This window comes from Microtus ochrogaster, unplaced genomic scaffold (assembly GCF_000317375.1).
Source record: "Microtus ochrogaster isolate Prairie Vole_2 unplaced genomic scaffold, MicOch1.0 UNK129, whole genome shotgun sequence".
NCBI classification, from domain to species: Eukaryota; Metazoa; Chordata; class Mammalia; order Rodentia; family Cricetidae; genus Microtus; species Microtus ochrogaster.
The window spans coordinates 17,223-40,510 of record NW_004949227.1 but is presented as its reverse complement, the minus strand read 5'-3'; the positions used below and the strand labels follow the sequence as shown (position 1 = coordinate 40,510).

The 23,288-nt window shown below is 49.2% G+C and overlaps 2 protein-coding genes across 6 annotated transcripts in view; both read right to left on the bottom strand.

The window, feature by feature from the left end:
* The window catches only part of Renbp (renin binding protein), an 8,838-nt gene extending 5,377 nt beyond the window's left edge, over positions 1–3,461 (bottom strand). Inside the window, exons 1-7 of the mRNA XM_026778332.1 lie at positions 3,329–3,461; positions 3,085–3,194; positions 2,850–2,925; positions 2,668–2,743; positions 2,353–2,525; positions 1,531–1,755; positions 467–556 (exon numbers count right to left, since the gene is read on the bottom strand). Coding sequence (XP_026634133.1) covers positions 467–556; positions 1,531–1,755; positions 2,353–2,525; positions 2,668–2,743; positions 2,850–2,925; positions 3,085–3,191 — 747 coding nt within the window. The 5' untranslated portion in view covers positions 3,192–3,194; positions 3,329–3,461. The remainder of the gene's footprint in view (positions 1–466; positions 557–1,530; positions 1,756–2,352; positions 2,526–2,667; positions 2,744–2,849; positions 2,926–3,084; positions 3,195–3,328) is intronic.
* Positions 3,462–6,466: 3,005 nt separating this feature from the next.
* Hcfc1 (host cell factor C1) overlaps positions 6,467–23,288 on the bottom strand; it is a 25,623-nt gene continuing 8,801 nt past the window's right edge. For 2 of the 5 annotated variants that reach the window (XM_005371787.3, XM_026778326.1), the window contains 23 exons: positions 22,525–22,733; positions 21,665–21,749; positions 21,037–21,143; positions 19,701–19,880; positions 19,262–19,621; positions 18,808–18,968; positions 17,096–17,293; positions 16,478–16,702; positions 16,214–16,318; positions 15,783–16,002; positions 15,540–15,682; positions 15,267–15,405; positions 14,868–15,088; positions 12,825–14,328; positions 12,517–12,680; positions 11,527–12,103; positions 10,882–11,202; positions 10,614–10,732; positions 10,388–10,525; positions 9,777–9,962; positions 8,823–9,123; positions 8,334–8,397; positions 6,467–8,172 (listed from right to left, as the gene is read on the bottom strand). In XM_005371787.3, coding sequence (XP_005371844.1) covers positions 8,133–8,172; positions 8,334–8,397; positions 8,823–9,123; positions 9,777–9,962; positions 10,388–10,525; positions 10,614–10,732; positions 10,882–11,202; positions 11,527–12,103; positions 12,517–12,680; positions 12,825–14,328; positions 14,868–15,088; positions 15,267–15,405; positions 15,540–15,682; positions 15,783–16,002; positions 16,214–16,318; positions 16,478–16,702; positions 17,096–17,293; positions 18,808–18,968; positions 19,262–19,621; positions 19,701–19,880; positions 21,037–21,143; positions 21,665–21,749; positions 22,525–22,733 — 5,767 coding nt within the window. In that variant the 3' untranslated portion in view covers positions 6,467–8,132. The remainder of the gene's footprint in view (positions 8,173–8,333; positions 8,398–8,822; positions 9,124–9,776; positions 9,963–10,387; positions 10,526–10,613; positions 10,733–10,881; positions 11,203–11,526; positions 12,104–12,516; positions 12,681–12,824; positions 14,329–14,867; positions 15,089–15,266; positions 15,406–15,539; positions 15,683–15,782; positions 16,003–16,213; positions 16,319–16,477; positions 16,703–17,095; positions 17,294–18,807; positions 18,969–19,261; positions 19,622–19,700; positions 19,881–21,036; positions 21,144–21,664; positions 21,750–22,524; positions 22,734–23,288) is intronic. The other 3 variants (XM_013355429.2, XM_005371788.3, XM_005371789.3) reach the window with 3 other exon arrangements.

Below are 23,288 nucleotides of genomic sequence, written 5' to 3'. Positions count from 1 at the left end.
CCTTTAATCCCAGCACTCAGGAGGCAGAGGCAGGCAGATCTCTGTGAGTTCAAGGCCAGCCTGGTCTACAAGAGCTAGTTCCAGGACATGCACCAAAAACCACAGAGAAACCCTGTCTCAAAAACAAAAACAAAAACAAAAACAAAAAAAAAGTAAGGCAGGAATCAGAATTTCCCTCCCAAGCATCTGAGGGCTTGAGTTCCTGGAACCTCCCTTCCTCAAGTATTAACGATGTTTGAACTCTGTCACAACCCTTTTTCCTGGACTCTATTTCCTGCAAAAAAAAAAAAATTAAAAAATATATATATGCCTCCCCCAATAGATACTTAAGCTCCTGCAGCCAATGCCCAGTCCTGTACAGACTATCTCCTTCCTGTCTGGTCCTTGGTGGAGGGAGGAGGGCAGCCCCCTCCCATATGAGGCCAAACTGAAAGCTGAGTTCTTTTTCCGGATGGGCCCAGCACACATCTTCACCTGGGTTCTGATGTCTTCCAAGGCAACCAGGAAGTTCTTTACCATCCTCTGATATATTCTCTAACACAGCTTTTCCATCCCTCTGTCAGGAAAGGGGCAAAAGAGAGATGTTTCCAGTTCCCTGTCATCCAACCAGAAAGATCTAACTTCAAAAATCCCTCTGCAGGACATGGTGGCCCATACCTTTAATCCCAACTCTGGGGAGACAGGCAGATCTCTCTGCGTTCAAGGCTAGCCTGGTCTATATAGTGAGTTCCAGGACAGCCAGGATTGTTACACAGAGAAACCTGTCTCAAAAAAAAAAGAAAGAAATAAAAAAGAAAATCCCTTTTTTTTCTCTACCCTTGGTACCAGCCATCCACTTATTTAGTAGGACCAAAGGGGGTGTCTTTTGGTTTTGGTTTTTCAAGACAGGGTTTCTCTGTGTGACAGCCCTAGCTGTCCTGGAACTCACTCTGTAGACCAGGCTGGTCTCAAACTCACAGAGATCCACCTGCCTCTGCCTCCCGAGTGCTGGGATTAAAGGTGTGTGCCACCATCACCTGATAGTTGCGTGTTTTGAGACAGTCTTGGGAGGGCCCAGGCTGGTCTCAAACTCTACACCTGGCAAGGCTGACCTTGAACTCTAGATTCCCCTGCTTCAACCTCTGGAGTTCTGGAATAACAGAAGAACATTTTTGGAATGGCTGATTGTCTCTCAGGGGTCTGTAGGCTCTGATCCTTCCTTTAGGTCAGGATCTCAGGCAGGAGAGAGTAAAACACTGAATGAGGAGGCAAGATAGATTTGGGAGCCCAGAGGCTGAGGAGGACATAGAGTAGATCAAGGTCTCAGGATATGCCTGGGGCTCTGGCCTCTTCTTTCTACTTTAGGACCCACCCATCTCTGTCCTAGCAAGCCAGGCTCTACCTTCCTGAGGGCCCTGGACTGTATTTCAAAAGAATGTTCTTCCTTAGATCCAATCTACCTGTCTAGAAAGCTGAAGAACATATTTCAGGTGGAGGGGCCCTTGTATAATGGGAGGATGATGTTCACTCTGCCACTCTCTCTGTGCCTACCTGGACGTGCTGCAGAATCCTGTGGGCACACCAGTCCCCTAGTTCTGCGTACTTGCTGGTCAGTGCCTCATCTTCCTCCCCAAGCTGCTCCACCAGGCTGAGCAGCATCATAGGCACTGCCATGGGCTCTGTGGCTGGGGTCCCCGAGAGCTGAGGCCGGCCTAGCCCAGTGGGGTCCACCCGCACCCAGTGGACGATCTGGTCCATCATTTCCACAGCTTCATTCTGAGGGGAGAACAGATAGAAGCTACAATCCCATCTGTCTCCCCTAGGAAGGACCCAGTACTCAGCTTGTTCTCCAAGGATACCTGCTCCTTCTACAGCTCTCCAGGGCCAGCCCACAGCCAGGCACCAGAGGCCAAGCAGATCCACCCAACACTACTTGGGGGGCTCTGGGATTCAGGTCACTTTCAGGGAGTAGAGCCCAGGAAGGATGGATGGAGAGGACCTTTTATTTATTTATTTATTTTTTTATTTTTCGAGACAGGGTTTCTCTATGGCTTTGGAGCCTGTCCTGGAACTAGCTCTTGTAGACCAGGCTGGTCTCGAACTCACAGAGATCCACCTGCCTCTGCCTCCCAAGTGCTGGGATTAAAGGCGTGTGCCATCATCGCCTGGCATGAGGACCTTTTATACTTGGATATAGGGCACGGGCAGATCCGTTTGCCCAGGGTCCCTATGGTGGTATAGGAATTAAGAGAGAGCTGAGGAGAGAAGGTGGTCACAAAATGGTAGGACAGGAATGAATGGGAGTTGTGGCAGACTCCCAGGCCTGTGAGAGTGCACTCACACCCACAGCCAGTAGCCATCCCTCCCACATACCTGATAACGTGTTTCCCCTGTTACTTTCCAAAGCTCATTCATGGCCATAGTGTAAAAACACTCGCTGAAAATGGTCCGCTGCACCTTCACTGGACGGCCATCCCGAGTCAACACAAAGGCACATTTCTTGCCAGGTGGTGCCACCCGGGCATAATGCAGCAAAAACTCACCACCTGGGGTTGGGGAGAATGCATGCTAGGTGAGGGCTGAGAATATACTGCCTCTTGAAACATGCCCAGTCCCTTCCCTTTTCTAGACCCTTTTAGATCCACTGAATAAATGACCCACTGAAGCTCCTGAGGTAAGAGAGAGTACCTGCTTTTGCTGCATCCAGAAGCTCAGCACGGTGGAAGCGCTCAAAAAGGCGGTACAAGCGACAATACATCCATACCTGTGAGGGAATACAGTTTAAAGAGAGGCAGCTGGGGGAAGGGAAATCCTAAGTATCCCTGGGTATCTCCAATTGTTGTGTGACAGTCTTAAGTGTAAAAACTGACCTGCCTCCCCTGTAGCCAGACATATTTGAGGTGATCATAGACCTGCCCATTGCGGCCAAGACATGTGAAGAAGCCCCTGTGAGACATGTATTGTTAGAAAAAGAGGGAAGGAGACTTGCACCCTTCTTCATAGCTTCACTACTCTCATGAAGCCAGTAGATCTGTGAAACTTCAGAACGAATTAGGGGTTTCAGAAGGGCAAAAGCCCTGGGACAATCAGTGAGGGGTAGCTAACCCGTGTTCCTCGTCATGGGAGTGCTGTAACCAGAAAGCGACCACAGTGTCGAGCTCCTGTCCCACTCGTTCCTTCCAGACCTGCAGTGCCTCCCGTTCCTTCTCCATGTCCTGTGAAGTGATTCAGGTCAGGGCATGGAGACAGAGTTCTTCACAGCGACTTCCTGAAACAGCTCAAGTGGGCCCCAGAGCTGTTTGCTCGCACCCCAGCCCCCTCAGGTCCTTGAGTCAAGGATCCCTCTTGCCTCTGCGATGGGCTTCTGACTCCACCGTTGCCTGGGACCTTCCAGAACAGCACCTCCCGCCAAGGATACCTCTGACTCGTAATGCTCGGTCCGTGTATTCGCTTTCCTCCAGGAAACGGGAGTTGGTTGCAATCCCGTGACAATCACTCAGCTGACCGAGCAGTGCCCCACCCACCTGATCCTCCTCTGGGTTCAAAGGGCCCAGAGGTAGGGGCGGGACAGTGGGCGGGGTTTCCCCGCCCCCTGCCCATCTAGGCTCGGGCTGAGCACCCTTGATCTAGATCACCCTGGTGGGAACTGGATGAGGAGTCTTGTCCCATTGGGAGAGAGTAGGGAGGAGAACGACTTGGGCCTGGCAACTGAGGCTGGTGATCCCAACAGCTGTGTGGGGTTGGGGTTCTCCTGGAAATGCCTGAATCCTGAGACCCTATGACCCCCATATAGTGGGCAAGTCATATCTGCCAATTTGGTCCTTTAGCTGCTTCAGCTGTCAGTATCCAGTAGTTTACAATCATTGGCCCTGATTGGTCAGTTCCTGGATACTTCATCCCAAAAGATGCTTCTGAGAAAACAGTGGGTAATCATGCAGAGCAGAGTGGGAACCTTCCAGATCTCCGGACCTTCTACTACTCAGTATATGTTGGCTCTGAGACAGGCTGGTTGATCTGTTCCATGCATTCTTTTTTTTTTTTTAGATTTATTTATTATGTATACAATAGTCCTCCTGCATGTACACCATGCCAGAAGGACTTCTTCTATGCCAGAAGAGGGCACCAGACCTCATTATAGATGAGCCATCCCTCCAGCCCCTCCACCCATTCTTGTTACCCATTGGGCAACCTCATTGATGAGCAGAATTCTGTGAAGGAAGAGTTTCAGTCCGAAAGCCTGAGGTAGTTGGGGAGCTTGAACATGTTCTGAATATTATTACTATTGCCTCTATGTGTGTCTGTGCACCACATGCTCTTAATATCCTCAGAAGCCAGAAGAGGGATCGATCCTCTGGGGCTAGAGTTACAGTTGGTTGTGAGTTTTCTTTCTTTTTTTTTTTTTAAAGATTTATTTACTTATTATGTATACAACATTCTGCCTCCGTGTATTCCCACACGCCGGAAGAGGGCGCCAGATCTCATTACAGATGGTTGTGAGTCACCATATGGTTGCTGGGAACTGAACTCAGGACCTCTGGAAGAGCAGCCGGTGCTCTTAACCACTGAGCCATCTCTCCAGCCCCTGGTTGTGAGTTTTCATGTAGGCGCTGGGAACTGATCCTGGGCCCTCTGGAAACATCAATGTACTTAACTGTTAAGTCATCACTCCAGTTTCTAGAACATGCCCTTAAGGATGGACAGCAATCCAAGAGTGTAAAGTAACTAGACCTGCTGCTTCATCAATGCTGCTCTAGGAGTTGGTTAGTAAAAAAGAATCCAATCCCTGGATATGATTATGTTCTTGTGCCACCCACACCCCAGCTGTGTGCAGACCTTTGATTTCATAAAGACTATGGCTGCTGGCTAGCTCTGCAGGTTGGAGTGGCTTTAGCCTGAAAGACTTCACCTTTGTAGTGCTTGGAGTAAGCCTTGTTCCCATCTGTTAGGTGTCTACTGCAGCTGCTGTGTGCATTATCTATTCTCATCTTAGCTTATACCCAGGGGACCCTGGATCTGTGTAGCTAGGAAGCTTGTGTGCCATTATTTAAACTGTTTTTATCCATGTCCATCCTCTCCTCTGCCTCCCTTACACACATACCATCCTCCTCAAGATCAATCAAGGCCAAGCCTTAGTATAATACTAAAGGTGGTTTGGCCCTGGATCTCATGGAAGCAGGGTGAGGCAAGACTGTGATGCCTCTTTCTGCCTTCAAGCTCAGTTTGCTTGCAAGTCTCACATATTCCAGCCTAGCCTTGCATTCTATTTGCCAAGGATGGTCTTGAACTCCTGACCCTTTTGCCTCTACCTCTCAAGAACTGGGATTAAAGGTGTGTTGCATCACACCCAGCTTGAAGCTCAGTATTTGTTTTTGTTTTCTAAGACAGGGTTTCACTATGTAGTCCTGGCAAGATAGCCTAGTGGTTAAGAATGTATATTGCTCTTACATAGGACCCAAGTTCAATTCCCAACACTCAAGTAGATCAGCTCACAGCTGCTTGTAACCCTGGTTCCAGAGGATCATGTCTTTGGTAGCTGAGGGAACCTACACATACTTATCCACCCACCTACCCACACATAATTAAAAAGAAATTAAAAAAAAAGTTGGGTGTGACAGAGTCTATAATCTAGCACTTGGGAAGCAGAGGCAGATTTCTGAGTTTGAGGCCTGCCTAGTCTACATAGTGAGCGCCAGGAATGCAGTGAGACCGTCTTAAAAAAAATAAGCCTAAAAGGGAGTAGCAGCAGGGATGTCAGAAAGAAGTGAGGTGCTGATCAAACATATCCCCACACCCCTTCTCTAGCTCAAGCACCAGGGATGTGGAGATGCATGAAGGTGGTATGCGTACTACTCTCAGCCTGCTGGCACCTAGAGCTGTCAACACTGAGCTCTGGCTATAGGCCAGGACCACCTTATCTCCAGGCTTTCTTAGCTTTCTGCCCAGATAGCACTATTCAATCAAGTCATAGCTGTACCACCCAACTGGCTGCTGGACTGCCAGGGTCAATAATTCTGCCTTGACCTCTTTGGACACTTGGCCTGTGCACAAAGTTAGAGGATTTGGTCCTACATTGAGTATCCATCCTTTGTCAGACATACCTGTTCTGCTACAGCTGCCATCCTGGAGCCTCCTGAGCTTATGTTGGAACTATAGAGGCTGTAGTTTACTCACATGTCTGCCAAATGGCCAGCCAGGCCTTGATCTTGGTCTGCCCCTTAGCGGGAGAATAGGTGACCTGGCTTCCAAATGCAGAATCAGCAGCACGCACTCAAGAGGCCCCTCAACCTTGGGCCTATAAGGTAGCATGGCTCTAGAGGCCCCAGTAGCATACCTTGCTCTGGAGCCTTCTTAGAAGGGCAATCGAGAGTCACTCACCTATGGTTCCTGGTAATAAAAGATTCCCTGTTCAAGTGAACCTTGGGTAGGTCCCAGCTTCCCTTTTCCAAAGGTCGCAAGACACTCTTGACACAGGGGTAGACACCAGATGGTTATTTCAAAAAAAGTCTTTTAATTGTTCAAAATAGCACAAAACAACATCGCACTATGGTAATATTGAGTCACGGGTTACTCTACAATAGATGAACGGGTAGTACTGTTCTCAGAAGAGAAATCAAAGGATGCTTGGGAAAAGGGATAGGGAGAACACACGGACCAGGCGAGTGGGCTCCAACTTGACTAAACATGACGTTTTCCACAGAGAAATATGATACAATACACTAGAGGCCCCAGGTATGGGCCTGAGTGGCTGAACACATTGGCTGTCCATTTTTAAATCCTTCAGTAACTTGCTTGCAAGCATTACTCACCGCCTAAAGCTGGGGTCCTGGAGAGACAAATCCAGAGCTTGGGGACAATGCTACGAAATTACTGAGTTTGTGTTATGTACCTACCCCCAGCCTCCATGGGATATATGGCATACCTCACCCCCTTCCTGGGCTGCCTTCAAGGTGGCAAGGACCCACCTATCCCCTGCTCCTGCTGTGTTGTTCAGGGCCAATCTCTGCAAATGATGCTGATGAAGGTGAACCCCACCTTCAAGCCCAAGCCTCTACATATTAAGTGCTAACCCACAGGAAATAAAGGTTAATGTCTCACACTGTTCCAAAAGCAGGCAGGGGCTAGCAACAGGAAATTAGTTGAGGAGGCAATGTCTACCAGGTCCTACCCAGGACACTGCTTCTCTCCTGCCCTAGCTGCTCTCTCAGCTTTTCCCTAGAAAGATCCCTGCCAATGATTAGCCGGGGGGGGGGGGGGAAAAAATACGATACACATTCTGTACAGAGCTAACAAAAAGGGATAAACCCCCACACGCTAAGGCTAAAATTACAATAAAAATGTTAACTTCATTAATTTCAACTTAAAAAGTACAACAAACGCAGCAGTTGGTGATAGGGTCCCCAGGCTCAAACAAGGTGGGCCAAAGCCAGGGTCACTGGGGACCACTCTGTGCCCAATGGGAGGATTTCATAGCCACTGCTCAGACCACCCAAGGCTCCTTTTCCCTCATCTGTTTTGTAAAGAGGAAGGGAGAGGTGTTAAGTGGTAGCACAAAGGCCTCTGAGATGTGTTAAGCTTCTGATAGGCTTGCTGGATGAGACAGATCTGACTAAGCCTGAAGAAGGGCTGGGAGGTGGCTGAAAATAAAAGGGTAGTAACAAAACAAACTAGAACCAGACAGATACCCAGAATGGGGCACCTGCTGGGAAAAGCCTCTGAGGGAACTTGGGGGACACCACTTCCCCCTCTAGCCCTTGGCTCTCTCTCAGGCCAAGGGCGATTAATTATAAACAAGTGCAAGCTTAAGTGTGGGTGCTATCTCCTTTGTTTTCAGTTTTAATCTCTCTTCCCAAAGTCTCTGAATTGTCCAGTCATAATTAACTCATGGAGGTCACCAGGAAAAGGAAGGAGCACAACTTGCACTCATTTGCTTACTCGCCACTCTTTCCGATCTGTCTTCTGCTTTCCTCCCAACAGCAATGGTAAAAATGTGCTTTCTTTATTGTAAAAACAGAGGGAAGTGGGGAGGACTGAATGGTAGCCAGTGGTTGGTGAGGGTGAAGTGCAAAGGCTGGGTGGGCAGGGTGGGAGGGTGGGCCCTATAGGGCGTTCCTGAAGCAGAGGGGTCTGGAGGATTCAGATGCTGGCCAGCTTCCTCACTGACCATCAGCCTTAGACTTCTTTGGAGCAGATTTCCTTTATGTAAAAAAGAGAGGAAGAACAGTTATAGAGAGTCCCAAGAACATTGCAAAAACACTGATTCAGGACCCTATGTGAATATAGTCCCAAGCAGCTGAAGCCTATTTCCACTCTACGTACCTCCTACAGAAGAGTCTAGAAAGAGACTGGCTACTTACATTTCTGGAGACGACATGGGTCGCTTGTTGGCCGGCTTGGTGCCCGAGCTGTCTTTACTGGTTTCTGAAAGGAATGGGATAGATGGTAAGCAGCCCACCAAAAGGCAGGGAATACTTGGGTGTACCCTACTTGTCATGGTCCTGATTGCCCATGTCATCCTTCAGGTCCCCTGATCTTTGTAGGACAGGAGCCAGAAATCCTTCTGGCTCAGCTCCTGTCCTCAATGCCCCTCTGGAGACAGATGCCTCCTAGAAGCTGGCCTCAGCCTCGGCTATCCATTAAAATGGGCCTAACAGCTTTTGCTTTCTTCTAGCCCTCTCACCTTTTGACACCCCAGGGTATCTTCTGTGTACCCCCAGAACATGAGAGGCTCCTCTGTAGTACCTATACACCCTTATATCCCAATGTGAAGCCTCCTTAGTCTGGCTAGTTATCTCTGGTCTCCTATGCCTCCCCTAGAAATTGCCAAGAGGTTTATAAATACTTACCTTGCAACCACCTCACTTGTGTAGCGGGGCCGTAGCCCTTTTCGTTGCGGGCAGCAATGCGGAAGATGATGGCAGGCTTGGTGGTGTAGTCAATGTGGGCATTAGAGAGGCTGGAGGACTGCACAAGGCAGGAAGGGCTAGGTCCACAGTACACTCGCATGAAGGCTAGCTGGGCTGGGGTGGAGCTCTTGGGCTCACCACCAGCCTGTGAGCTCTGGATGGCCAGATACACAGAGTACTCGATGATCTTGCCGGAGGTCACAGACGGTGGTTCCCAGGTGAGGTGAGCACCATCTGGGCTCTAGAACCCAGGACATAAAGTCAAGCCTTGTCTTCTTCAGCCACTGTGGCTTCAGCCCACCCTGTCTATGCCCAGAGCAAGAGGGCTAGAAGTTTCTAGAACTGTTAGTAACTCCCATAAACAACTTCCCCCAACACAACAGATATTCCAGGGGCCAATGAGATGGTTCAGTGGTATGGTAAAGGCACCTGCAGCCAAGCCTGATGACTGAGTTCGATCTCCGTGACCCACATGACCTCCTCTGACCTTCACATGAGCACTGTGGCACACCTATGCCCACATATACACACCCCCACCCACAAAAATGTAATACAAAATTAACCAAAACAACCCATATATTCCACATCAAATTTTAAAGGGTTTTAAAGAGCCTCTTTAACACCCCCAACCCATTCCCTAATCCATAACTTAGCTTCTTAGTACCTCAGTTTCTGCATTTGAGAATCAGAGTAACAAGACTCAGACCTCCTTGGGATTTTCAGGATTAGGCAAAAAGATTTATCAGAAGAGCCTAGCACATAATCTCTATGGCTACCTTGCCCTTATCTGGTATACTTCTGGTCCAGCCACCCCCGGCTCTGTTTATTTGTACCTCCTTAGGGCAGAGACAGTAGACCAATAAGGAACAGAAAGGCAGCCCTAGAAAGACTCACCTTGCTGATTTTAATGGCACAAGGAGCCCCTGGGAAACCAGGCAGACAGGTCTTAAAGGCTGAGATCTCACTAAAGGGCCCCCGACCACAAGCATTGATTCCGGCAACACGAAATTTATAGGCAGTGCCTGGCTGTAGCTCCTGCTTCTTCAGCTGGTTATAGTCTGGGACTGTGCCTGAGTCATCCTAGAGCAAGAGGTGGAAAACCAGGAGAGAAGAAAATGGCACAAAGCCTGAAGTCAAAAAGAATGCTAGAGAAACTAGGGGGCAGTTCAGGGCTGAAGTACTTGTTTAGAATGGCCAACATCACAGGGGACCATTGGACCAAGACTTCTGTTCAGGAATGGTTGCCCCTGTATAGGAAGGCCTAGGGATATGGTGAGGTTAACTTGGTGCTGTGAGGAAAGAATATTTTGCTTTCTTACTCTCTGGGGAGGTCTCCATCTGGCTGCCCTACCATTTCTTAATTGTTCAAGTTGTATGAAGGTGGAATTCTCCTGTGAACACTCTTGCAAAGTTGTAAAGCTAAGTTTGTTTCTATTGATAGTTGCCTCACAGGCAAAGCAGGATCCACCTACCACCCAAGAGTGCCAACTACTGGGTATACTTACATCTGACTGAACAGCATCATCTGGTGGCAGGAAATAGTGTGTTACCATTACACTGGTACCCTTAATGACCCCCACATCAAACCACTGGTTCTCCTTTTTCACAGGGGCTTTGCTGGGTGGAGGTGGCAAGTCCGGTTTCTAGAGAACAGAAATGAGTGACATCAAGTACACGGGGCCCAAAGGCAGTGCTGCTCTTATCCCCTGGGGCCCATTGCATCGAACTCACCACACCCAGGGACTCGATGCCATTGGCCACTTCAGTTAGGGTAGCCGCAGCCTGCATCTTTGCTGGGCTGGCTACAACAACAGGCTGTGGAGCCACAAATGTGTTGGATGGAGCAAGGCCTGGGAAGAAACAAAGTATCAGTGGGGAGAAGGTTCTGTGTTGAGCCAGAACCTCTTGGAACCCCCATGCCACCCTGACCGCAATGTCCACCTCCCACCAGTTCAACTCTATCAACAATTTACCCCTGCCAAAAAGCAGCCCAGCTTACTGTCAGTGGCTGTTGAGGGTAGCAAGGCCACAGTGCTAGGGACAGCACTAGCTAGTTCATTGAGGCAGTTGCTCTCGATGGATGGGTCATTGAGACTGTCAGCTGGAGCCAGAGCCTCAGTAGGGAGGTGTTGCTGCTGCTGGGCTTGAGCCTCCTGGAGCTGCTGCTGCTGCTGCACCAGGGCTGCAAGCTCCTGCTGTGTCAGCACAATGGGTATGGTGGTGGCCTGACCCTCTTGTGCCTCAGCTGAAAGGTGGCCCAGCTCTGCTTGTGTCACTGCTGCTGCTGCTTCAGATGTATCCATGGGCTCCCCAGTGCCTGCTCCAGGACCAAAAAAACTACTATTCAAAAAGAATACCTGGCAAAAAGTGTGCCTGGCCCAATGGACAGTGATAGTGCTCCTGAGATTTTGTTTTCCACAGCTTTCAACCCGCTCACATCCTACTACACCCTCACCTCTGGGCCCTGGGTCTCCTTTCTAGGACTACCTGTCCTACATAGGCCTTCCTCGAAGTACACTATGTACTCTCACAAGAAGCAGGTCTTCTCATCTCAAGCTGTCCCCACATGGCACCTTAGCCCTCCCTGTTAGGTGGTCACTCATCCCAAGGGAACTACCTCTCAAAGCTCTCAGCTGATACTTACCCATGACAGCCTGCTGTGCAGCCTGGAGCACGGCCTGGATGGCCAAGGCTTGAGCTTCTTCAGTGGCTGCAGCTTGGGCAGCTGCTTCTGCAGCAGCAGTCACAGCCAGCTCCTCTGGGGTGAGCCCTGTTACCATAAGGGTGGTGGTGCCCGCCTGGGCCTCAGCCATCAGCTCTTGGGGAAGTGATAACTGGTCTACTTCAGACTGTGTGGGTGGGGGTGGCTGGACCACCACAGTGGCCACGACAGCAGAGCTGGCAGGCTCCTGGCCTGAAGATGGGTCCCCAGTGCTGCTCAGATCCACGGCGGCCTGGAGCTCAGGGGTCTGGGAGGCTGACAGGACCTCGGCGGACTCCCCCATCAGGGGGGTGGAGGCAGACTGCAGGAGTTGCCGTGGTGGCAGCTGCTGGCGAGGCCCTGGTGAGATCTGGAGTTCCTCTGGGGGCTGCAGGATGTCAACAGCAGAGAAGGGCATGTCAGAAGTTTCTGTGTTGGCTATGGTCACTGTTATCGTGGCTGGAATGGGGACTTCGGAAGTCAGAGCCCCTGGGGTAGTCTCAGTCAGTGATGAGATGTTCTAGAAAGGGAGAGAAGCCCCCGTCAGAGGAAGAGGGGAGGAGACGGAGGCTAGTACTAGGCAGTGGGAATGAAAAACAAGATGGCCTCTGTTTTTTCCTGTATCATCCACAACAGCCTACATGCTAAATGGAGATGGGAAGGGTGAGTCAAGGAGCAGCATGAAGGGTATCGTTTCTACTTATGCTAAGAGAGGCTTCACTGTAAAGACAAATGATGGAAAACAGCCCAAGATGGAAACCAGCAGCAGAGATAAAGTACCCAGGCACCAAGACTGCCCTTTTATGGTCTGGAAGAACCAAGGAGCAATACCATGTCTGATACAAGGGCGACACCTGGTGTCCATTCTGGAATAGCACAAATAAAAGGCATAGTGGGCAAAAGGACACTGAAGGGATGCCCTGGGAAGCTTACCGGCACAGAGGGACCTGGGACTGGTGTAGACTGTGTCACAGTGGTCACTGCTCGTGGCAGTGTGGAGGACACAGTTGTTGTGATGCCACTGGCGCTGGTGATGTTTGCACTGTCACCTTGGGTGTTCACCACCTCTCCCTGATCACTGGCAGCTGGTGGAGGATCTGTGGGTTTCAATGGGGGGTGTGTGTGTGATAACAGTTGACCTCTATTTGCTTTTACCACCACGTTTCCTAGAACCTGCCCCCTCCACTATAGCTAATACAGCCAGAATATCAGTACCATACTATAGCAATACTTTTACTCACCTTGGTTTGAGCTCATGTTAGAGGTGACAGTGGTGGCTGTGTGTGTGGTGCCTGTCTCATGGGTCTCGCAAGGAGGGTTGGAGCATACCCTCTGTGTTGGGAAAGAAGCCAGCAATGTGGCACCAGCCGGAGAGGTGACGGTGGGCACTGCTACCACCTCTAAGCCAGATTCCAGGGTTCCATGAGAGGAAGTGGCATCAGGAAGCAGGGCACCCACACTGACTGACATAGTGGTGCCAGTGGAAGTCGTCTGGTGTGTTTCACAGGGTTGGCCACTGGCAGGCTGTTGTCCACCTTCAGGCTGGCCTGCACCTCCATTTGATGTGGCAGTGGTGGCTGTATGTGTGGTTCCCGTCTCATGAGTCTCACAAGGTGGGTTGGAGCATACCCGCTGGGCACTGCCCGCATTGGAGGTAGTGGCAGTGTTGGTGGTGCCCGTCTCATGGGTTTCACACGGTGGGTTGGAGCAGACTTGGGTCACGGTAGCTGAAGGGCACAGCAATGCCTCTAGGGCTGTCATAGTCATGGTGCTGCTGGGAGAGCTTGCCTGGAGGCTCTCATATATAGATGTGGGGGCCACCTGAGCTGCACCAAGCTCCCCAGTACCCATGATAGAGAGGGCTGTGGTTGGGGTATTGGTTGTATAAGTCTGATATGTCTCTAGCTGGTGCCCTGTGGGCATGTCCTTGCTGCTGGGGCCACTCAGCCCAATTCTAACATTTGGAAGGGCTAGCTGCACAAAGGCAGGGCTGTGGCTCCCAGCCTCCAGTGCCACACTTGGCCTAAGCAGTGGGCCAGCTGGGCACGGAGCTCCGGTGGCCTGCACAGTCATGGTGGTGCTGGTCATATTGGTCTGCTGTGTTTGGCACTGAGGCTTCACAGTACCCTGGGCTCTCTCCAACGCCCCAGGAGCCACAGTGATCCGCACTACAGTAGGGGTGCTAGAGGCACGACGAATGTCTCGCTGCTGCCCAGTACCCATGCTGGACATTGCTGTAGTGGCAGTGCTGGTGGTGCCTGTCTCATGAGTCTCGCAGGGGGGGTTTGAGCAGCCATGCTGCCCAGCCATGTTGGAGGTTGCTGTTGTGGCAGTGTTGGTGGTACCTGTCTCATGGGTCTCACAGGGGGGGTTTGAACAGACACGGACCACATTACCATTCTGTTGTCCCACAGCTGAGGTCACAAGAGAAGCAGCTGCCTCCTGTCTGTCACAAACAAATTGTACCTGGGTGGGCTGGGGATGTCCCCCAAGGTTAGCCACAACAGTGGTAGTGGCTGTGTTGGTGGTACCTGTTTCATGGGTTTCACAGGGTGGGTTGGAGCACACCAGTGTTACAGTGCCAGGCTGTACATCACCCTGGCCCGAGTCAGCGATGGTGACTGTTGCTGTGGGTTGCTCTGTAGTAGGTGAGGCCAAAATGGACACAGGAAGGTCATGTACAGGCTGGGCCTCAACCCCACTGGGTGCTGTGATCAGAGTCACCTGGGTAGGCTGGGAGACAGGCTGGGGGACATAGTAGAACAGAGGTGTTAGTGCCTGAACAATGTGATTTCTCATTTGCCTCTCCTTCTATCCTATTGTCAATGCTGGCTGGGACCACCAACTCTACTAACTAGCTCAGGCAAATCTAAGACTCACTTGCCCCATGATCTCAGAACGACTTACTGAGAGACCAAGATGGAGGGGCTATGAGGCAGAGCTGGGGCAGGAGAGGGGATTGACCAGTTTGCTGGTACAAAGTCTAACAATAATAGATCCCTTACCACTTCTTATCCAGTTTGAGAGAAAAAACATGTCAAAAGGACAAATAGTATATGCATATATAATACATTACAAGATCCTATTGTCTGCAAACTGAACCTAGCTCAAATAAAATATGTCATTGGGAAAGAGTGAGACAGAGATCACACCATGTGTGTAAAAACTGCCAGAGCTGCACAGAGCTACAGAACAGCATCTGGAAAGGGGAGAATGGCCAAAACGCCCCCTACTTTCATGTGGGAATGCCGTTATATGGTGGTACATTCTTGGAACTTACTTACCTGCATTGTGATTGTGGGTGTGGTAAGGCCACCAGCAGCTGTCAATGTGGTCTGTGCAGCTGATACTGTGATGGCAGTAGGGTTGATGACCTGGCTTGAAAGAGTGGCAATGGTGCCCAAGGTGGTAATAGGTGTGGCCAGAGAGGCACTGGTGCTATGGGCCCCAGCTCCTGCAAGGCTGGTAGAGACAGTGCCTGTCACTGTGCCTAGGGTTGTGACACCTAACAGGAGGAAAAGGCAGAGGTAGAATGAGGCTTATTGCTACTACTTTCTATCTAGCAGCATGTCTCTGGAGAAAGCACCCGTCATCCTCCCCCAGCCAGACTAGAGGTTATATACATAGGAAGACTTGGGGGAAAGCCCAGTTACTGCCAAGGACCTGGCCTGTGGGCTACACACCTGTGGTGCCCTTCACAACCAATGTTGTGACAGCTGGCTTGACAGCGGAGACGGTGACAGGGGTGACCAGGCGAACGCCGCCCATGGGCACAGTGCGGAGGATGGTGCCTGGCTGTCCAGGGGCCCCCTTTAGCACCACCTGGAACACCAGAGCAAAGTACCACCAATGTAACTTTCAGGCTTGGCTGGACTATGCTGCCCCTCTCAGGCCTGTTATGAAGACACATGTGGTCTGCACTAGACTGAGGTGAATAGGGGTCACGTGTGCCTCACCTGGGTCACTCCTTGCTGTCCATGACCAGTAGCAATCTTGGGGACAGCAGTTATGATTTTCGCAGGTGCTCCTGTTCCAGAAGTCATTACCTTGGTGGTGATAATTGTGATAGGGGACTTAATGCCAGGACTGCTGGTAACTCCTGCATTGGGGGATAATCCAGAGAAAATAAGCTCTGTGGAAGCTTCCCATCTTCCTGATTTACACTCACCAGCAAGGGCCAGTGAAAGCTGTATGTTTACCTGTGGCGCCTGCCTGGGTGATAATGGCTGACATGGGAATGGTCTTGATGATAGTAGTCGTGCCAGGTTTGGTGGTGCTGGGAGAGACACTACTGATGCCCAGGATGGTAGGCTTGGTCCCTGCTCCACTAGCCTGCGTGGTGGTAATGATGGTTGTGGGCTTGCCATCTGCTGATGTCACCAGCTTCAGGATAGTCCCTGCTGGCAGAGGCCCTTTGGTCTGAAAGGGAAAAGCTGCGAATGAACAGGAGCTACTGCCAGAAAGGTACCCTAACTCAGAGAATATTTTGAATACTGTGGGTGCTATGATATCAGCAAGTCTTTGTGCCACTTGTGCTCATGGAACCTTCTGTCCTTATCTCCCAGTGCTCATTCATCCCTGTAGTCCTAGCGTTTAGGGTTGACTTCTGGGGGGGATAGTGAGAGCTCACCTGGATGATCTGAGTCACAGGGCCTGTAGAGGCTTGACCTGTGACTGCTGAAGTCTGAACTGGTTTGGTCTGGACCACTGACATCACTTTTCCCAGATTGGAAATCTAAAAAGGAAAGATTGGAGCAGGCAGTGATCTGGAACCAAACAAGGGCATGGCCTGGTCTAGGATTATACTGGAGTTAGCCCAAGACAGCGAGTCACCAGTGGCATTCACCATAGCCTGGCAGCTGTCACATGCAGCCAGATGGTGTCTGTCACTCACCAGAGCACTGCCTCCTGGGACAGAGATGGGGCTCTTCACTAGGGTGATGGTCTTGGTGACTCCGCCTACCACTGTGGTCACCACCTGGGCTTGCTGGGCCACCGTCACAGTGCCTGATTTGTGTACCGTGATGATAGGGCGGGTAGATGTGTTGGCAGCAGAGGACACAGATGTCCCCACTTGGGCAGCTGCAGTCTTTAGCATACGAGTGGCTGGATTGCTCACCTGGAGAAGCAGAGATGAGTGATGAGAATAGTGGTAAAACAAAACAAAAAAAAAACAAAAAGAAAAAAGAAAAATGAAAAAAGAAAGAAAAAGGGAAAAAAAGAGAATAGTGGTAATATAATGGTTATAGCTCTGATGATCTGTCCACATAGCTTGGTTGGCTGAGCAACAAAAAAGTAGTCTGAACTCCCCACAGGTCTAACCTAAGGCTGCACACGATTAAAGTAACTGCATGTTCCATAGCCCATGCTAGTACCAATTATAAACCAATGGCCTGAAGGGTTGGTCCAAAGCCTGGAACAAATTGCCACTGCTTGTTTGATCATAGTGACCAGATGTCACCAAGCCCCAGGGTTACAGGCTCAGAACCAGGCCCAGAAGATAAATGCTCACCATGACAGGGGAGGAGGCCACCTTCACAGTGGCTGGAAGAGTGGTTGTGCCAGGTGTCACAGCCACTGTCTTGACAATGGTGGTGCCTGCTGGGACACTCAGCACTGTGGGTGCTGAGGAAGGAGGGATTTTCTGTGTGGCAGCGGCAGCAGCAGCCAATGCAGCCATCCCACTCATCTGTGGGTTGCTGCCAATCACCTGTGGTAGGCACAAAGCATGTGAGCTGCAAGGGTTCTATCTGCCTCCTGCCTCCCAACTCCATGGCCCTTTCAGAGCTTGACAGGGAGCTCAGTAGCAGCCCTTAGTTTTTCCTAATGCTGGATCCTCTCTCTTAGTGAAAGTAACAAGCAGGTAGGTGCTTGCTAAGTGCCTAATTTTTCTTTCTTTTTCTTTTCTTTTTTTCCAGAAAGTATCTCATGTAGCTTAGGCTGGCCTCAAACTCATGAAGATGACCTTCAATTTCTGACCTCTCAAATGTTGGGATTACTGATATGTAACACCACATACTTGGTTTATGCAGTGTTTGGAACTGAATCTAGATCTTAATGCATGCTAGGCAAGCACTCCACCAACTGAGCTATACCCTATAACTCCAGAGAAGATTTTTATTTTATTTATGTTCTATGAGATAGTTTCTCTGTAGCTTTGGAGTTTGTCCTGGTATTTGTTCTGTGGAACAGGCTGACCTCGAACTCAATCCACCCATCTCTGCCTCCCAAGGGCTGGGATCAAAGGGGTGCGCCACCACCACCCAGCTCAGAGATTTTTTTTAATCAAACAACATAGTCAAGGTAGCCCTGGGGCATACACTTATAGTCCTAGCGACTCAGGAGGCTGAAGCAGAAAGATCACAGCTTAGTGAATCAAAAGTAAAAGCTGAGAGTATAGTCAGTCTCTGAAATACTCCTGTACCAGGGTTCTGTTCCCAGTACTGCAGAGATAAAGAAAGAAAAAGACCAAAGCCAGAACTGGAGATGCATCTCAGCAAAAGAATGCATGCTTAGTACCCAGGCAGTAATGGGTTTCACATACAACACCCATCAATACCATCAATGCCCCTGCTGAGTGTGATGGTTCACACTTTCAACTCTCTCTTTTTTTTTTTTTTTGAGACAGTTTCGCTGTAGCTTTGGAGGCTTTCCTGGAAGGAACTATCTTTGTAGACCAGGCTGGCCTTGAACTCACAGAGATCGGCCTGCCTCTGCCTCCCGTGGGCAGGAATTAAAGGGTGTGTGCCACCACTGCCTGGCCCACACTTAAAACTCTTTAACACTCAGGAGGCCGAGGCATGACAACCTCTCCAAAGTAGAAGATAGCTTGGGCTACAGAATTACTCTGTCAAAACCCAAAACGAAACAAACACAACCCTTGAGTTGGATACAGCTCATTCTTATAGGCCTGGCTCAAACCCAGCTAACCAGATTTGCTCCTTGGCCTTTCCAAATCAGGAAGTTCACACTGAAATGCTCCAAGGAATACATGGAACATTAAGCCCCTTTGATGCATTTCCAATGCAGAAGTACCTAACAAACAACAAAGGCATCTGATGTACAATGTGGGAGTTGGTGGGCTTCATGTATGCTAGGCAAATAGTCTTATCAACTAAGTTACATCCCCAGTTCCAGAGGAGTTATATATATATATAAAGATCACATGAGAACTGTTTATACTCCTGGGTTACCAGAAAACCCCACTCAGTAACAGATCCTCACCGTCCCCTGGGCACTCTGTGTGGGCACAACCATTCGCACACTAGCAGGCAGGGAGGTCACAGTGACAGGGGCTTTTCCAGTCTGGCTGGCAGGTCTCATGGTAACCAGTGGGGTTCCTGTTGTAGCCTGAGGACCAGTCACTTTGAGAACAGTAGGGACACCTGATAAGAAAAGAAGTTTGATCATCAGGAGGTCCTCTTCCACACATTATCCTGCCACCCTGCCAAGTTTAAGGTAGGCTTGAGCTACTCCTTGACCTGCCTATTCTTTATGTGTGGCTCTTCTATGTCCTCAACACAGTCCCTGCCAGCAAGACAGAGCACTCTTATCCCCTAGTCCCCAACAAGGCTCAAGCTAAAATCCACCAATGAACAAAGCAGCAGCCACTACTCAAGCAATGAATGTCTCCAGTGACTATGCCCTAATCCAAATGCCTTTAGCATTTGTGGCTTACCTTGAGTCCTGGCTGCAGTGGGCACAGAAATGGAGCTGCCTGGTACTGTTGGCAAGACCTGGATGGTGGTAGTGCTTGGGGGTGCAGTGGCAGCCTGGGGCACAAGTGTGATGCCTACTTGGGTCAGTGGCTGTACAGCAGGTGCAGCTGCAGCTGGTGCAGGGCTCTTGGGAGGGTTGGCAGGCACAGATGGAACTGGATTGGGAGTGGGGGAGGTGGCCGTAGCAGCCGTGGCAGGAATGTCATATTTCTGGAGCTGCAGAAGGTAACTGTCGGCTGTTGCTACTGCACCCCAGCTAACCTCCAGTGAGTTGGTGTTGGCTCGTACTAGTTGTACTCGGGCTGGGGGTGGTGGCTTTTCTGTAATACAACAACACAACTGTTAAGACAGGGATGGGAAAGGCGTCTTCAATGGGAATGGCAGTGGCCCAGCACTTACCTGTCTCCAAATACCACAGGTCCTTGCAACAGACCTGGTTGTTCCAGGCCTTGCGGTAGCCATCACGGCCACTCCAAATGTATAAGCGAGTATTGATGGCAACAGCACAGTGACCAGCTCGAGCTCGAGGAATGTTGTCTTCCAGTGTATCCATCAGGATAGTTTCCCAGGCCATGGTATCTAGGTGTACAAGTGCTGGAGGTTACACAAGACAAAAACAACAACAAAACAAACAAAAAAAACCACCTGCTCTGCTAACTCCCAAGTTGTTCTCTATTCTTTCATTGTTGGTGATAGAAAAGTTATTGGAGTATCAAATTAAAAGTAAGCAAAAACACCATAAAAATTATGGTGGAAAATTAACTTGGGAGGCAGAGGCAGGTGGATCTCTGTGGGTAAAACCAGTCTGGTCTATAGAGGGAGTCTCAGAACAGCCAGGGCTACATAGAGAAACCCTATCTTCAGGGGGAAGAAAGAAAAAAGAAAACTAAGCCATAAATTGGGCAGATATTTGGAAGATATGACCAAAGGTCTAACTCCTTGCATATAAAATACAATCCTAAAGAGATATGGAAAGAGAAATACAACATATGAAAAAAACAAATAAAAAATCTTATTAAAATGTATACATCTGGGCTGGAGAGATGGCTCAGAGGTTAAGAGCATTGCCTGCTCTTCCAAAGGTCCTGAGTTCAATTCCCAGTAACCACGTGGTAGCTCACAACCATCTGTAATGGGGTCTGGTGTCCTCTTCTGGCTGGCAGGCATACACACAGAATATTGTATACATAATAAGTAAGTAAATATTTAAAAAATGTATACATCTTCAGTCAAAATAAGAGCAACTCATTTTTTTTTTGTTTGTGAGATGGGGGCTTCACTATGAAGACCTCACTGGTCTTGAACTTAAGAGATCCACTTGTCTCTGCCTCTTAAGTGCTAGGATTAAAGCCATATGCCATAGTAAAGAATGAGATACTCATTGTGCAGGGGTATGAAACGATCTCCAAGATATAGAAAGGGAAAAGGGCCATTTGGCCCTGTGTATGGCAGGCTAAGGTCCTAGAGCTATTGAGAATCCCTGCAAAGGGTTAAAAGAAGCATCTCCTCTTCACTGCATGTGCTTTTGCACTCGTGGATGTCAGGCACATATAAAGAACCTATTCAAACTAAAAAGAGCGCTGCCTGAGGAGTTCTCTACTTATTGGATACTTCTGGTGAATTCTAGAAAGATCCATGAGCCCAGGTTTGCTCCTGTACACCATAAAATCTCCCAGGGCCACCCCCACCCCACCCCACCCCACCCCTGGCCACTCTAAGCCCGAGGAAGCCATACCCAGGTTGAGACAAGCCAGCGTGTTGGTACACTTCCACTCCTTCTCGTGTGTGGCCACTTTGACATCGTCCATGACAAGAGGCACCCAGCCACCAAATACATACATTCTGGGAGGGTGAAGGAAAAGCAAGAGAGGACTGAAGAGGAAGTACCAAGCTAGGGGGTACCTCTTCTAACCAGAAAGTTCTGAATTTGCTCAGTTCTGTAGAAGGCCTCAAGAGTCCCTGAAGAGTCATGAAGCTGTTTAATAAGACACTTTCTACTGGATGGTTCAACTAATACTACAAAGAACTGTCATTTGTATGGTAGAACATTGTTTGGCTCATTTAAGGTGTACCTGAATCTCCATGAACTCCAGACCTTGGCTTTCACAAAGAATGAATGCTGTTTGTGTGAGGAGCTACAGCAGTCTTACTGGACAAGGAAGGGTCTCAGGTTGAGTTACATGCAGTCCTTTTCATTCTAAATTTGCCTTCTCTATGTTATATTAAGGTGGGTATGGGACAGCTGAAATGACAGCCCTGACAAAAAGAAGTCTCCTTGGATTGAGGGACAATTGACAAAACTGACTTGAGAACCCTTCAGATATCAGGGGCAGCTCAGGTCAGGGAGAACAGCAAACACTCACTTGTTTCCTATGGTGGTTGCAGAGTGAAGGCTTCGAGGAAGGGGTGCCACCCCACTAAGGCTGGGTTTATTCCATGTCAGTGTCTCTGCAGAGAAGGAGAGAAGATTACCTATGTTGGATCAAATACCATTTAATTCCAGGACTTGGACCAAAGGGGCACTAAACCAACTTAAGAACTGCATTCCTGTCAACAAAAATCCCTCAAGAGCCCTCCAATTTATTGCCCTAACAGCTAGGTTTCAGCATTTCCAAAGCTGGTTGTATGATCCAGGCAAGGTTTCTTCCCAAATATATTGGGCACCTGCTATAAGGCAGTACTGTTCTCAGGGATGACATAAGGGTGTCAAGTTCATCCCTGCTTCTCCTTTACACTTCTACTCCCTGTAGAACACATTAACCCCTATGCCACCTTAGCACTAGACAATTTACACTTTAGGAAACATTGCTACTCAAGTTTTGCTTATGTTCAAATGTTTTGATCCAAAGGGCAATATAACCAAGATCTACCCACACCCAACCCAGTACCCACTTTACAGCCAAAGTAAAAGATATAATTGGTCTATGAACAACCAATTTTACTGTGCTACTCACATCAGAATACACCAATCCACACATACAGACTGTTCACTAAGGAGTTAGTAAGAACTCTACCCAAATTGAGAAAATTCTATTCTAAAAAGATTGTACTCTCTCCCTATTCTCCAAATCAACTGAGGCTTACTGTTTCCTATCCACTGACAAGGTTAAGGGGGAAGGAGGACACTAGTTCCCCATGAGCCTCACCTCATCAGTCACTCAAAGCCAGCTACCCAGAAAACTGGCTTTGTTCTGAAGCAACTGAAACAGTAGCAGCTTCTTACCGATATCCAGAGTCCAAAGGTCCCCTAGCCTGCAGCCACTCATCCCTCCATAGATCACCAGCTTTGATTTCTTGTTATCTTTTTCAGTGTAGACCACGGCAGTATGTGACTCCCGAGGTGGAGGCAGGACTCCGTAAGTGATGGGGATGTCCCAAGCTACCACTCCAGAGCCTGGTCGTAGTTCTAGTATATATAAGTCATTCAGGTACCTGAGGAAGATCATTTTTATAGCAAGCCTTGAGCACATCTTGAGCACAGTCACCACAGGCTTTACTGGGTATCTCAGTGAGCAGTAGATTTGTTAGAACATAAAAGAGGAAAGGCCAGGAACAGGCATGGTGGTGAACGCCTTTAATCCCAGCGCTTGGGAAGTAGAGGCAAGTGGATCTCTGCTGAGTTTGAGGCCAGACTGGTCTACAAAATGAGTACCAGGACACCCAAAGCTGTTACACAGAGAAATTGTTTTGAAAAACCAAAGAAGAAAAAAAGAGCAAAGACCATAGAACCCTTGCCCTTGAAAGAGAGGACTGACTGCCAGGAGTTTACTAGGTGAGTACAGTTGGAGCAAGGAAAGGGTATATGTGTGAAACTATGATAGCAGCCTCAGTTCACATTCAGTGGCAGGTTCCTTCAGGATGCATACAATGCCAGATATTATACCTGAGCCTCTCTAGAGCAAGGGATGTCAAGCTTGGAACTACCCCCAGATAGTAAGGCCTTTTGCCACAGAACTTAAAAAATACACATCAGAGCCGGGTGATGGT